We start from the raw sequence: 15,592 nt of genomic DNA on the forward strand, positions 1-15,592 counted from the left end.
GGTTCTGAGCCAGGCATAGCATGTAACCCACCGCTACCGCCTCGCACCTCCCCCCAGCCCAGAGCCTCCAATGCTTGCCGAGCCTGGTTCAGGAGCCTCCCTGCCCAGGCACCACCAGCCAAATGCACACTTCTACTGAAACTCAAAGGCACACTTCAGAAAAGCTTCATTAATTTTTCACAAGGTTTGTCTAATCGTGGCTGAGCAGAGCTGAGAAAGCCACATTCGAGTGCCTGTGCCAGCAGGTTGCAAAGAGTTAACCCATTAGGCCACATCCCGGTGAGCTCATCCCTCCGGAGCCTGCTCAGTGGCTGGGATTTGCAGCTCACCGATGTGGCCAGGGTGGCTTTCTCCAGCTGGGATGAAGGACTTGAACAGAAACTCATTGCCAGCTTCCTCCCTGCGTGAGAGCCGTCTGAGTCCTAGGTCCCCCATCATCCCCTGGGACATTGTGCACGGTAAGTAAGAAAAAGGAACCCTCCACCCCCCATCCACCCTACCCCACCAACCCATCCCCAGCCTTTTGCTGTGTCTCCCTGAAAGAAGGGAGGTTTGAAGTTGGCTTTAGAGTGTGTTGAGTCTCTGAGGTGGAGTTGGAAGGCAGCGTGAACGCCAGAGACAAGAAGGAATGAAGTTAGCGTCGAGCGGACTGGAGGGGCTGCCCTGAAAGACAGGCAGAAGGGGGCTGAGCTGGCTATCTCCTGCTGTACACCTGGGGAAAGACACAATGTGCCCTGCTTGTGGATCCTCTAGCCTTTCTCCCTCGGAAGCCATTAAAGGTGAGGAGTGAGCGGAAAGTGAGGAGTTCAGCTTGTGAAGTGTTAGGACACGCATAGACCTCAGAGTACTGGGCACAGACTGTTCCCTGGGTATCCTCCATCCAACTTCAGCAGCTGCAGATCTGTCCCTCCTTCCTGCAGGTGTGGCCGGCGCCCTGATTGAGTGCCAGGGAAACAAGGTAGAGTACCCTGGCTTGGGCGGCCTTCACTTCAGAAAGGGGGGAACAAGACAGGTACATAAGACACAAAGGCAAGGCTTGCCCAGACTACGGGACTCCGCCCCTCGGTAAAACCAAGTGTAACAACACATCGCATCCCCTGAGATGGTAGCCCCACAGGACCCATGCACTAGTTGCATGACCCGAAGAGGAAGGTGAATGGCTCCCTCCAGATAGCTCTGACCTCAGAGAAAAAGGTCCCCTTCCTGAGAGTGCTGCGAATCAGGAACAGATGGAGGCTATGGTGACAGCGACAACATATTCCACACACACCTTATCGGGGGAGTCGACATCACCAAATGAACTCCTGGAAGTGAGGCAGTACAGCAAGAGGAGATAAAGACCCTGAGGATGTGCATCAAACCGCTGGCGCTGAGCAGTGACAGTGAGAAATTCAGGGAGAGAGAGACCTACTCCCCATCCATATTGGGTCGGCTCTGGATAACGAGACCATTCGATGGTCCCCTATGCAAAGCCTGTGGCCTGCCTTCCACACTCCCCACCAGCCTACCCATTCTGAGGTCACTGGTGCTCTCGCCTCTCTTCCATGTCACCAGGTCCTTGCAATTTCCCAGAATAGCCCGGTTCCTATCAGAGCTCTCTAGATGGAAGGGTCTGGGGAGGAGGGACAGAGGAGTCAGATAACTCCAGGCTTGAGTGCAGCAACACAGTGGGGCCTTTTTTAACTTTAAGGCAGCTCGATGTGTTCTACATGGGGTGCCCTAGTTCCACTTGAATTTTTTAGTAAATGATGGATGTGATATCCAAATAAGTGTTAGATTATTCCAACCTCTAGAAAAAGTATCTATTGGTTTGAAAACAAACTCAGCTAAGTACTTTGTCATTGCGTTTACTAGACATGAGAACCCATTCATTCTGACCCCATTCAAAGGAATGCTGTAGCACCATGTATGGGCTGAGGAGTGAATTCTAAAGCAAAGACAGGCGAATTTAGAGCAGCAGGATTCTAGAGACCAGGGGAGGCAGTAAAGGGGGGGAAAAAAACCAGTTCCATCCCCTAGAAAGAATACAATTTGAGGTCAAGCATCTGGGAGCCTCAGTTTCCTAATCTGTAAATTGGGAATGATGTTAACTGTGTCTGCCCCACAAGGATAGGAAGATGCAGAGACTCTCCAGCTAAAAAGTAGCAGACGCTAGAAACTGTATCCTCTGTGGTAATGGTGGCGACTTTGTGGCCCCTCTGCCATAGGCCTCTCCCTCTCCACTGAACCCAGCACAGGACTCAGCATCTCATCCCATGGTTCCTCAGCTTATCACAGCTCACCTTTCACCCAGAGAGCAATCATGGCGTTTCTGTTCACTGACCATGCTCCAGTTCAAGTGCCCTCCTTTCTCACTCTTCCTTCAATTTGAAAAATGTAAAACAAAAGTGCCACCCAGAGGACAGGATCAGCCTGAACCTGGGCGCTGGAGCCACGGACACCCAAACTCTTGTCAGCCTTATCTTTCTGTTCACCTAATTGCTTAACGCTCTCTGATTTGCAGTTTCTCTTCTGCGAAGTCGAGGGTGGGGCACTTCCCTCAGTGTTGATAGAAGGACTTGGTAAAGCAAAACATCGTATGCCTGGTTTATATGAAAGGGGGTGAATGGTAATTAGTGTATGTAATGACAGATTCTGGTATGACCCTCTGCCACCAGGGGGCAGTATTTGAAATAAGAGCCTTAATTGGAGATAGGAAGGGCAGGGCAAAGGATGTACTTCTCTCCTGGCTCCCACCTCCAGGCCACTGTACCAACTGCTCTAGGATAGGAGGGGATGGATTACAACAGGCACGTGAGGAGGAACAGGGCCAGCAACCTAGCAACACAAATCCAACCAGGTTTCAACCCTCCACAGCTCCAACCAAAACTGGAAAGATTACCAATTCTCTGAGTAGACTTCTTGGCTGATACCCGCAAAGCCCTATCCCTCCTACCCTATCTGCAAAAACTCCTCTATTTATTTAACCATTTGGCAAAGTTCTGAGCCAATGCTAGACAGCACAGGAAGTTGAGGAGAACTTGATCTAGCCCCAAGTCACTCGGGGAAGAAAGAGCTTCCGGAACCGCAAGGATAGCCACAACCAATCATCGGTCTTCAGAGCAGTGATTCACTTATTCACCTTATAATTCCTCCCATTAGTGGTACATCTCAGGCACCCTGGACTCTACTGCAGGAAGAACGCATTCAGTCCATATTATCTTGGCCACTCGTACACTCTCAGCCCGCAGGTCTTCAGCACCAAGCCATCCGCTAGAGATGAGTGTGTGAGGAAAGAGCTAAACTGTGCCTTTCACGGACATTAGTTCTCTCCCACTTCACTGAGGCATCTGTATATCGCCCCCAGACACTGCTTCTCCTCCTGCCAGAGGCAGGGAGTAGCTGACTAGAAGGTGCATTTTCCCTTACCCAAGAGAACAACCTCCAAGCATCTTCTGGTTGCTTCCTCCATACCCGTGCTGCACTGTTCTGAATGTTGTCAGCTTAGCTGGTTTTAAGCTACTTCTAGAACATCCTAGAAATGCAAATGTACAGCATTTGTTCGCCTTTGTTACTGATTTCTCTTACCAATGTGTCTCTGAAACCCATGCATAACGTCACCTGTATCAGAAGTTGAACTATTCCATTGCCTAAGTTATTACCCTCCCCCAATGTAAAGTTCCTACAAACCTTGTACATGGGTTGGTTGGTTGTTTATGAGTGTGCTTTAATATTTAGGAGTGGGACAGCTGGGTCAAAGGACAGGTGTGTGCTTAACTTCGTGAGATTCCTAGATTTCAAAACAGTGCATGAGAGCTCTGGTTAGTCCACACATTGTATAATGAATGTGATGTTGGGAGAGTCTGACGTTCTAGCTACCATGGTGCTCTCTCCTTGAGGTTTGTTTTGCACTGTCAATGCTAGTCACGTTCATTTGTTGTCTTGTAATGGATCTGAGAATATCTCACCCATTTTTAATTATTTGAAAGAGACAGATCCCTAGAACATATTGAACACACCTGTTACCTTTAGCCACTCTTCTGCCATTGGACACTTGGGAGGAGGGATCCCCTTCTTTGATGATTTCCTTAGAGGGGAAACTGAAGTTTTTAAAGCCGATAGCAGGTCTAAACCTAAAGTCTTTAAAGCCAGGCCTAACATCCTGGAAAAAAGGACTGTCCACTCAGAGACAATTTAACAACACCAGCCGTTATCTGAGGTGGATGATCTAAGGAATGATCACGTCAATCCTTGTGGAATTTTCTTTAAAAATAATAGTTCAGGTTGTTAGGAGGAAGAGACAGGCAAATCTCTATGAGTTCAATGCCAGCTTGGGCTAAATAGTAAGACCTTGTTTCAAAATAGAAAGAAAGAGAAGAAGGAGAGAGAAAAGGAGAGAAAGAGGGAGGGAAAGAAGAGAGAGAGAGAGAAGAGAGAGGAGAGAGAGAGAGAGAGAGAGAGAGAGAGAGAGAGAGAGAGAGAGCATGATGGCTTCATGGGTAAAGACACTTGTGGTGGAGCGTTGAGGCCTGCATTCTGTCCAGGGATCCACATGGTAAAGGACCAGAACCTACTTCCACAAGCTGTCATCTGACTTCAACACATTAGCTGTGGCACATGCAGACCCACAGAAACATGTGTGAAAATAATATAATAATAATATTGATGGTAATAATAATAATAATAAATGGCCCACCTACTAACCTCATCTGTTTCCAGAGCAAAAGAAACAATCATTTCTCAGTGATGGCAGAGGCTTTCAGAATATTCCCAAGACGTTCCTATGCCACAGACCCATCTGTTCTCTCCTAATTCCTTCCCTGGGTGCCTTCTGGATCTCAGACTCCCTCACAAATAAATTCCTCAACTCTTTCACCCTCCCCATGATTGGTTCCTTCCTTTGACTTGAATTAAATGTAGACTAGCAGCGCCACTGCCTGCCATTTATGTCTTCCCCAGAGACTCCCAGGAAGGGTACACTCCTTCCTTCACTCATAAACCCAAGAAACATCATCTGAGCGCCCCAATGTACGTCCAGGCTCTGCTTTATCACTCTTGTAATGAAAACCTCCTTTCACTTGAGCATCATGGTACATCTCTCATAGGGCTTCCAGATTTAACAGATCAAGGGCACTGACTTAAATAGAGTTTCAGAAAAACAATAAACATTGTGACAGTGGAAGAGGCCTATGCGATACTGAAGGCGTGTTTCCTACTTTGAAAAATACCTGTTGCTTATCTCAAGTTCAAACCCAACCGAATGCCATTTCTTTGTTCTGGCAGCAGTGTGTGCATCCCACCTGGCTCTGTTAACTGTGATTGCCCAGCTAACCCCTGTCTTCCCTAAACGCTTTACACTTGCGCTCACAGTTATCATCATGTCGGGCTGGCTCTACTCTTTAATAAACTTCTACACTGTCTATCCCCATAGCTCCCACCAAACACCAGGCTGCCCTGTCTCCCCCCTTCACTGTTCGCAAGAGTTTTTAAGTTACTGTGCATCCTTCTTGGCTTCCTTTCTAACTCTCCATCCTGCAGCCAGAGTGATCTGCCTACTGCGTGCTCCTGGAATTCAGGCTGCAGCTCTCCTCTTACCAAACCCAACGCTGCTCTCTGTGGTCCCTCTTTACCCATTCCCTGGTATCGTCTATCAGAGCCTGACTGCTGTGGTCAATGACTTAGGTTTTGATGTCTCTGTGCACTCTGTTGAATCCACTGAAATGACAGTACAGAAGCAGAGGTGGGCAACACGTCAACTGAGGAGTTCGGCAGTGGGAACCAGGCACTTGTTCAGGATTCCAAAATTGTACTTTTATGCCATTGTAATTACAAAGTAAGCATTAGAACAAAATACAAAAACTGCTCAACCATTGAGGGAGGGGAATCTTGGGACTGGAGAGATGGCTTAGCAGGATGAAGAGCATGTGCTGTTCTTGTATTCCCAACACTCACGTGGTAGCTTACAACCATCCATAACCTCAGTCCCAATGGTACCCCTCCTTAGATTTCTTCAGACACCAGACATGCGCGCACACACACACACACACACACACACACACACACACACACACAATGCACATGTATACATCACAGGCAGAACATTCACATACATAAAACTAAAAAATAATAACTCTGAAAACAAAAAACTAATAAATCTTTGAAAAATGCTTAGCTGGGCTTGGTTGTGCACGCCTGTAATTCCAGCAGTTCAGGAGGCTGACGCAGGAAGACTGCAAGCTTCCGTCTATCCTGGGCAAGTCAACGAGACCCCGAACCCAAAAGAGAGACGTAGAGGCAGAGACAGAGAGAGCACAGGAGTGTGCAGGGAGCACGCTGGAGTTATAGCTCAACGGTGGGTCACTTGCCTACCGTGTGTGAGGCTCTAGGTTCAGTTCCCAACACCATAAAATTAATTAATTTATGTATGTATTAGCTAAAGTACAAAATGTTCCTGATCTTCGGGCTGTATATAAGCAGGTGGCAAACACAGCTGGCCAACCCCTTTCATCACATAAGCTCCACTCTGCGCTCACTAAGCCTCCAAACTATCCGCTTTCCCCATCTCCATGGCTACAGAGGAGCGCCAGGGTGCTCAGGTCTCTCACCTGAGCAGCAGCCTCTAAGTGGCTGTGTCTCTGGACTCAGGTTTCTACCTCCATCCCGAGGCTCGCCATTCAGCAGTCCTCTTACTTTACACTCAACTAGCACTCCTGCCTATGACAGAGTTGAATTCTGCACATTATCCCTTACCTATCCCTCAGTGTCACAATCTCTCCTTTACCTGCCTTTGCCTAACCCCCTGATATGGAAGCTTTCCTTCCACAAGTTATGTGAGGGTCCCTAAGTCCAGCATCCTGATGTCAGTGTTCTGTGGGTGTTCCTTAAGGAATATTGCCATCAGTGCGGGACATACTTGTTTCCTCTCCAGCTTGCCCCACTTGTAAAAGCCAGCATGTGCCACTGGATTTGGTCTGTCTGGTGCCCAGCGCTGTCCCTGGCACATGAAAGGCCCAAACAAATGTTTTCAGTTGTCAGTATGGATAGACTGGTGAGGTACATTGGTGCATGGCTGCAATTCCAGTACTCAGGATGTGAAAGGAAAAGAATCAGGAGTGTCCAACCATGTGGAGTTATGTGGAAAATTCCAGGCCAACCTGGGCTACATGAGATTCTGTCCAAACAAAAAACAAAAACAAACAGAAAAACTAGAATAAGTGATTTTAAATGTTCTCATTAGAGAGATGTCCTAAAATATTTAAGGAAGTAAATGTGCTAATTACTGGTTTAATTTGGCATCTGTTTGGGGAACTGGTTCTGGAACCACCCCCACGAGTACCAAAATCTAAGGACATACAAGACACTTTTATAAAATGATGAAAATCTGCTTAGCACCAAATGCATATCCTCCTGTATGCTCTAAATGGCCTGCGTTCTCTCTACCTAATTGTGTTAGGCTATGTCCTAAGGGGAAACGTCTGCTTCCTGTATCTTCCCCGGCCTGCCTGTAAGCTCTGGACACTTGCCTGTAATACCCAAGAGGACCCTAACAGGAAACACAGGGCGTCTGTTGTGCTCCTCATTCATCCGAGCCCGGCAATCATCCAATCATCGTCAGCAGTGAAAATTGTTCTGCAATAATGTTTAGGAAGTCTGTGTATAAGGAAATTGTTCTTAAATATTTTGTATCCAAAGTAGGTTGAATCTGTGGATACTGAGATCCAACTATATACGTAGGATCAAAACATCATATTGGAAAGCTGAGTGTGGTCGGAAATGCCTTTAGTTACCTCAATTGGGAAGCAAAAGCAGGCAGATCTCTATGACTATCTAGCTAGTCTGATCTACATAGTGAGTTCCAGGCCAATTGGGGTCATCCGGTGAGATCCCACCTTAAAACAACAAAAGCAGAAGCAAAATTAAAAAACTCCAAAATCTCCCATTATATTCCGTAAGTATGTTCAAGTGTATGTCAATCAAAATTTTAATGTTCGGATTTAAATTAGCGAAATAAAATTGTAATGCCCAGCAGAAGGATCTACTCCAGTAGAACACGAAGACTGTCTTTGCTTGCTGTCTTTGTTCCCTTCAGGGGCCTCTCTTTTCATCCCCTCCACACGTCATGAGCTACGTAAGTAAAGCCATGCTGGTAGTGGATGGGAGGCCACAGGCCTCTAAGGAGGAAAATGTAATTCACCCTGAGGAGAAGATACATCCAGCCTAGAATCATGTTTCCCTCATTATCCCAAATTTGTTCTCATCAGAATCTCAAGAAAGGACTGCAGTGAGCTATGACTGGTCATTTTCTTGGTGTAATATTTCAGGGACCAAGAATTTACAAAGAACACTCCCGGCAGCATCTAACCCTGCCCCAAGTGGTCACTCTCCTGACATCTCCCAGCACAGATAGGCTTATTTGGCCTCGAATTTTGTAAATGGAATCATAGCCAAGACTCTGTGTCTGGCAGAGTTGAATTCGGCACAGTGCACCTCTGTGTGTGAGACCCCTCTATGCAGCCCTCCCCTTCCTGAAGACAGCACAACCTACCCAGCTGCCTGCCTAAATCAGACTCCACCCTTAAACCTGCTTCAGCCTTCCTAAACTCGATCTCTGGGAGCTACAGGTTTTTCTCAAATTACTGCCCTGGAGGCAACAGACATTCAAATCTAACGTTTGTTCTGGAGGCCCAGCCCAGCAGCCTTTCACTGGCCTCTCCAGTTCTGTATTGTCTAGGACTTTAAAGGAAGCTGAACTATATAGCTTTTTTTAAAAGCTGCCATAAAACAGTCACTGGCCTCTCTTCACCTTGGCTCTCCGTCTCTGTGTTACCTGTCTGTCCCTTCCTCTGATAAACACACAGATGCAGGACAATCAGCCTCCAGACTCTTTTCTTTATTCATGTTTTTTATTAACCTCTTTAGCAAAAAATTCCAGAGTAATTTCTTGCCATTGTCTATGCCAGTGGTACCAATGGCAGGCTAGAGGCATCTGTTTCACAGGAGTCCCAATATTTTTTCCAATAAATTTTTCATAAGTATGTTTTGATCATGTTTCCCCTCCCCCAACTCCTCCCAGTTCCTCCCCACACATGCTCTCTACCTATCTATCCATATATCATCTATCATCTATCTATCCATCTATCATCTATCATCTACCTACCTATCTATCCATCTATCATGTATTTGTATCTATCTATATATCCATCATCTATCTATCTATCTATCTATCTATCTATCTATCTATCTATTTATCTATCTATATCGCTCCATGTTCTTTGACCTTAAAATTTATCTTTGTTCCATATTGGATCACATTCTGGGGTTCTTTTTAGTCTCCCAAGTAGCACAGCATAGCACTGCAGTGAGTGAGGGGTTCTCTAGAACACATGAACTAAACCCCAGTATCTCAATTGAGGTTTGAAAGGGTAGTTCTCTCTGGACCAGTTCCCCCAAGTGTCATCCAAGCCCAATTCCAAGCTGTGACACCAAAATCAACTCTTCTGAGCTAAGTGCTGCTCTCTGAGCCAGCTACCCTGGAGGCACAGGAGGAGCCCCACCCCTACATTTCGCAAGGAGAGAGGAGGAAAGGCTGGCATGTGGCAGTGTGGTACCTTACATCAATGATTTTACTCCCAGGGACATTTAGTCATGCCTGGCCTCACTTCTGAACTGTCATGAGTGGCGTCTGAATGGTTGCTACTGACATCTGGTTGGTAGTGGCCCCAGATGCCACTAAACATCCCACAATTGTGTAGACTCCATATCTGTGACAACATGAGGGCAAATCCAAACTATGTCCCCAGAGCATCTGTTCAGAAACTATGGCCCAAATGAGCCAGGCAAAGGACAAAATCTTAAAGGGACTAAATAAAATGAAAGAAAACCCCTCAACTGGTGATTTTTATGGAAGCCTAAATACTCAGAGGTCAAATCAACTAGCTGTGCACCAATCCAAAATAACGTTAGAAGTCACCCAACCCGACTCCTTCATGTCACAGAGAAGGAAACGGGGACAAAATGATCATACTGGCAAGGGAGGGGCTAGTCCTTGATCATCACAACATGCCCAGTGGTGGCATAAGGGGTTTGTTTATAAAATTTGACAATCACAACAACACTGTGAGGCCAGTGATTTATGATCCCTATTTTGTTTATATGGAGCTACTGAATTTCTAGAGGCTTAAGTACCTACCCAGGATACCACAGCTTATATACTTCTGTCCTGCCCTAACCCCACTCTGAGCTCTGGGGTTCAAAGACCTGAATCTTTTTATAATATAGACTCCCTAGAACTGTGAATGACTGGGCCTAAGTCTTCCATACACCAAGTCTCATCTATGGCCTGGTCTTGCTTGGCCCCCTTTTTGCTAGTTGTCCCTTGCCTCCAGCCTGGTCACAGAGAAGACATGAGAGGAGTGAAGGAAAGGAGAGGCCAGGAGGAAAGAGAAGGCGTAATCTTTGTCTTTGCTCCAGGGGACTCCTGCAGTGTTTCTCCTTTAATGACCATCAACAAATACTTCTTCCTGCCCCTTAAGTCCCAAGGATCCACCCTTCCTCCATGCAAGTCATCTCAGTCCAGTTCCCATTCTTTGGAATTTCATGAACCCCAACATAATCTAGAAAGATAATAGATAGGATGATGGATGGACAGATAGATGATTGACATGGCAGATGATACGAATATGCACATATGTAGATGACAGATTAATGATTGATGGATACATACATCGTAGCTCAATTACAGATGACAGCTGTGTACAAAGAAAATAAACTGATACCCCGAGAAAATCAATATGGGAGACAGAGAACAAGAACTTATCTTGTCGAGTACAACCAGTAACAAAATTGATAAACACCGCCCATCATCACAGACATTTCATAAAATAAAGATTATCCCAATGAAACAGTGCTTTATCTCCCACATCAGCGGTAGTCAATGTTAGAGAACTACAGACCTACATCCTCCCCTAGTCAGTGAAGTTACTTCATGGATGGAGGAAGCTCCAAAGAGAAGAATTCAAAGTAGCACAAAGAGCTTTGCATTTAAATACCTCTGCCTGAATCCCCAAGGGGAGGGGGGGGGGCGCTGCACTCCTACAGGCCTTAGCCTGAGCCCTTGCAAAATTAAGCTAAACTACTAACTGTGTTGAAGAGCCAAAGACAAGGTGTGGGGTGCTTTCTAATGTGGCACTTTCTGTTCAGGAGGACCTGTCCTACCCCACATAGCAGTTCAGTGGAACAGGTCCTTCCTGGTCCAGACTCAAGTCTTTTCCCAGACACAACTAAGAATCACTGCGTTCCAGCTCTGCCCCCTCCCAAGGCTCAGCCTTACACCCTGTCCCCACCCCCCCACCCCCTACCTCCCTCCTCACCGGCACTGGCAACCTCAGCCTCACCAATGTCAGTGTATGCCCTAGGTCTTCCCTAAGAAGTGCTAAAGAGTGGGTGGGTGCCCAGTGAAATCCTGAGGCATAACCTCTGGTGACCACAGGTCATAATAAGCATCCCTAAGGTTTTCCAGCATGTTCTGTGTCTCTTCCCTGCCCCCAGCTCACTGGATAGAGGATCACCTTTTAAATGATGGCTTAGTTTATGCAAATACACCACCATTCCCAAAGGAAGCAAGCACTTCTGTGCCTATGGTTACGAAAACACCGGGGCGGGTTTTGAAAGCAGAGACTCCTCTATTCTCTCTCCACGGAGTGCATCTGAATGTGAATGATGTCTAAATTCTGAAAGCTTCGGTAATTTTATGATTTTTTATTTCCTCCTGTCAGTGGGGAGGGGTCTATAGTTGCTTAATCTAGAAAGTGGAAGCTGTACGGATTGTACTTTGAGGTATCAGAAAATAACCCAGTGATCAGTTCAGAACAGAGCTTCGATGGGTGGAGAAAGGGAGGTGGAAGGGATCAGGTTGAAGGAAGACTAAAAGACATAAAGCAGTTCCAAGGCACAGGACTTGGAGTCCCCAGCTCCAGGCAGCTGTCCTTTAGTCCATCTTGCCTTTTACTCCAGAGGTGACAACTTATTTTTCCCAAAATGTACCCTGCCTTCATCATCAGGTCGACTACGGGTACTCTCACCAGTATAACTGGGTTACGTTAGACGAATTCATTATGGCTGTGATGAACAGCCCACACCTTCCCTAGTAGACTGACGGTTGCAGGAGAAAACCTGGTCTTCCGTTGGCACATTGGCATGTGTGTGCATACTGAAGTCCGCAGGTCCTGAGTCTGTTGCACAAGAAGCTCTGGGGGGGGGAACGCACAGGTAAAGTACCTATTGCACAGGGAGGGTACACCTGGGTTTGTTGGAGTGAACAGGAGAAAGGAAAGGTGAGAGGGAAGAAAGTGGGAGATGCATTAAGAGCTTACTCATTCCGTCAAAGGTGGCCAGAACCCTGCGAGTGTGACCCGCAGTACCAGATACATCCTAGTGATGTGGGGCAAACTTCTGGGCCCTTTCAGCCTTGCCTCCCTCCCAAACAAAACCTTTCTCAGTAGGAGGGAGGCATCTTTTATCGGTCATTCATCTCTTGTGGCCTTACTGCAGACACATGGGTGTTTGCACTGGAACACATTTCCCAGTTTGAAAGGCTTCAATCCCACCTTGAGGAAATTGGAGACCGTGCTGATCAGATGGAGACGTTTCTGGCAGGCAGGTAGGGCTTCTCAGCAGATCTGCATCACTTCATTCACATGAGAAGCTGCATCCCCTGAGAGGAGAACAGGAGATGAGGGATCCCCCGGGGAGTGGGGGAGATCTAGAGAGACCTTAGAAGAGGCAGCTGAGCTGGACTGCAGGCCCTCGGATTATATACATGTACACTTTTTGTTACTGTGATCTAATAGCTGTCACTGGCTATGTTGCAGAGAGAATATGTTTATTTTGCTCTGTTGAGAAGGTGGAAGGGTCTAAATCTACTGGTGACTCTTGAGATTGGCACAGGAAGTACTCAGGTATGTCTGGCCTCTCCTCCCTTTCGGAGAAACGAGTAAGGACCCAATCACAGACACCTCATCCAGCAACTTCTACTAATTTAGCCACCTCTCCAGGGCTCTACATGCGTATCACAGTCAGGTTAAGTTGCCATCTTCCCTACCCCACCGGGACCCCTGGAGACACATAGAGACAAATCAAAACTGAAGCAAAGCAGGAAGGTTCGGTTTTGCCACAACAATGTCAACATGAGGAGTAGGGTGGAGTTGGGAGTCTGGAGAGCATTACATGCTAGAAGATCACATGACACTGTGTGAGGCTGAGACTCCCAAGTTACAAAGCTCATGAATTTCCCAGGTGCTTGAAGTTTCACCGTCCTGCAGGTGAAAACCCAAGCTCTTAGGAACTAATTTGCCTCACCTCTCCAAGCCTCTGCTTTCTAGTCTGTAAAATGGGACTAAATCAATGTGTGGAGATTATATTACTTTCGTCTGATGAGAGAAGAGTTAAGCAGACGCTGGCACATAAACGTCGCCATCCTAACAGGCAAATGATACCACTTACAGAGCACCTAGAATATACTGGGCATTGATCCAGTGCAGTCCATGTCTGCAGTCCTTTAACCCCTTTGAAACTCCTGTGAGGAAGCGAATATTACTCTCACTTTGTAGATAAGAAAACAGAGAGGTTGATAGCTCACTTGAGATCACAGAGCTGGAAAATGACAAAGCACTCAATAAACTATGGTTTGTGTTTGTTCTTAAATGCAGCACTGTTCACTGCTTTAAACATTAAAGGTGACATTAGAGTGGCATGACATTAACCCAGTGTAGTGACACTTGCCTGCAACCCCAACACTCAGAAAGTAGAGGCAAATTCACAATCTGCCTCTAGTTTGCATAATGAGTCTTTCTGTCTTAGAAAACAAAACAAGAAGAAAAATTACTATCTTATATCATTTCTTTGTAGTTGGTATGAACTACATGTGGGTGTTCATGAGTACAGATGGGCACTCTTGTGTGTGTGTGTGTGTATGTGTGTGTGTGTGAATGTATGTTAGAAGCCAGAGGGTAGCAATAGGTGTCAAACTCAATTGCTCTCCACCTTAATTTTTGAGAGAGGCCCTCTTGTTGAACCTGGAGCTGCTAATTTGACTAGGCTGGCTGGCCAGGAAGCTCCCAGGACTCTGTTGTCTCTACTCCAACTTCTACCCCAATATGCTACCATACCTACTTTTTAAATAGGTGCTGGGGATCTAAATGCAAGCCCCCACACTTGCATAGCCAGCACTTTACCCACTGAGCCATCTTCCCTGGCTGGGTTGCCTCCCTGGGGTGATTTTTATTTATGCAGATTTCACCTGGTTTTACCATTGATTTCAACATGCATGCACTGTATTCCCCCCTACTGAGAGTCGGGCTGGAGAAGGACTCTGAGTGCAAAAAGGATCTGAAAGGATTCCTTCGGCTTCACCATCCTCTCTAATTGTTGCCAATACTAGGTGCCTGTTCTTGAACAATCACGACAATGGAGGTGCTCCCCAAGGCCCTGGAGGTAGACGAGAGGTCTCCAGAGTCCAAGGACCTGCTGCCCAGCCAGACAGCCAGCTCCCTGTGCATCAGCTCCAGAAGTGAGTCTGTCTGGACCACCACTCCCAGAAGCAACTGGGAGATCTACCACAAGCCCATCATCATCATGTCAGTGGGCGCTGCCATTCTACTCTTTGGTGTGGCCATCACCTGCGTTGCCTACATCCTGGACGAATCGCAAGCGCAAAAGGTTGTGCAAGTCCTCAGGATGATAGGGCCTGCCTTCCTGTCCTTGGGACTCATGATGCTGGTGTGCGGACTGGTGTGGGTCCCCATAATCAAAAAGAAGCAGAAGCAAAGGCAGAAGTCCAACTTCTTCCAAAGCCTCAAGTTCTTCCTCCTGAACCGCTGATGACAGGTTGTCCTGAAAATCTGCTGACCAATAAGCAGCCTCCCCTTCTCTGTGGGTACCACAAAGCTGATCCAGGCAAACCCTCTTCTTGGCCCTGTGGGCAGGATAGAGCTCAGGGCTTCACCCTCATACAACCTAGCAGCATTGCTGGCTCAGTCTCACCTGGTGTCTCCATCACTGTGGATGCACCCTTGGATATTCTCATTACTCTCATCCCTGGCACCTGCATTCAGTCATTATCCATCCCACTCTCTCTGCCAAGGGCAATGCGTGCATGCTGGGAAATTCTTCAGGGGTTGACTATGTTCCCAAGGAGAACTTCGTGTTACAGTTGTGTGCCTCATCTTGGATTCTCATCTGCATCGTTCTGGAACCAAAAGTGATGAAGGAGAGAAGGTTGACTTCAGACCCACTAGGTTTGACAAACTTGGCTCCCTCCTTGGATGGGACATTGACTAGCATTACAAGAGGAAGGGCATTTCTCATATATCACACATTCCAAAATCTGGACATTGATGGGGGCTGGGGTGAGGGAAACACTGTCTAGAGCAGACCATTCCTCTGGGAGTAGTCTGGAACCTATACATCAAAGGAAGTGAGCTCCTTAATGTATGGTATTGACACAAGAGGCAATAGGCAGACTTAAGAGGTGTATCACACTTTCCCCTTGATCCCCCAATGCCCTTCTCAAGACCGCCTTCATCTTAGCAATTAGCCAAGAACAAATGTTCATTGC

The 15,592-nt window shown here is 46.8% G+C and overlaps 1 protein-coding gene across 1 annotated transcript; it reads left to right on the top strand.

The window, feature by feature from the left end:
• Positions 1-351: 351 nt before the first annotated feature.
• Positions 352-15,048, top strand: Pirt (phosphoinositide interacting regulator of transient receptor potential channels). Its single transcript, XM_032914022.1, has 2 exons — positions 352-458; positions 14,417-15,048. Exon 2 carries the CDS (start codon positions 14,443-14,445, stop codon positions 14,854-14,856), a length of 414 nt encoding a protein of 137 aa, XP_032769913.1. The 5' UTR covers positions 352-458; positions 14,417-14,442; the 3' UTR covers positions 14,857-15,048.
• The last annotated feature ends 544 nt before the right edge of the window (positions 15,049-15,592 follow it).

Source organism: Rattus rattus, chromosome 9 (genome assembly GCF_011064425.1).
Source record: "Rattus rattus isolate New Zealand chromosome 9, Rrattus_CSIRO_v1, whole genome shotgun sequence".
Lineage (NCBI taxonomy): Eukaryota > Metazoa > Chordata > Mammalia > Rodentia > Muridae > Rattus > Rattus rattus.

Excerpts from the sequence above, each read along its gene's own strand:
- Pirt (XM_032914022.1), top strand. The coding sequence starts at position 14,443 with ATGGAGGTGCTCCCCAAGGCCCTGGAGGTAGACGAGAGGTCTCCAGAG.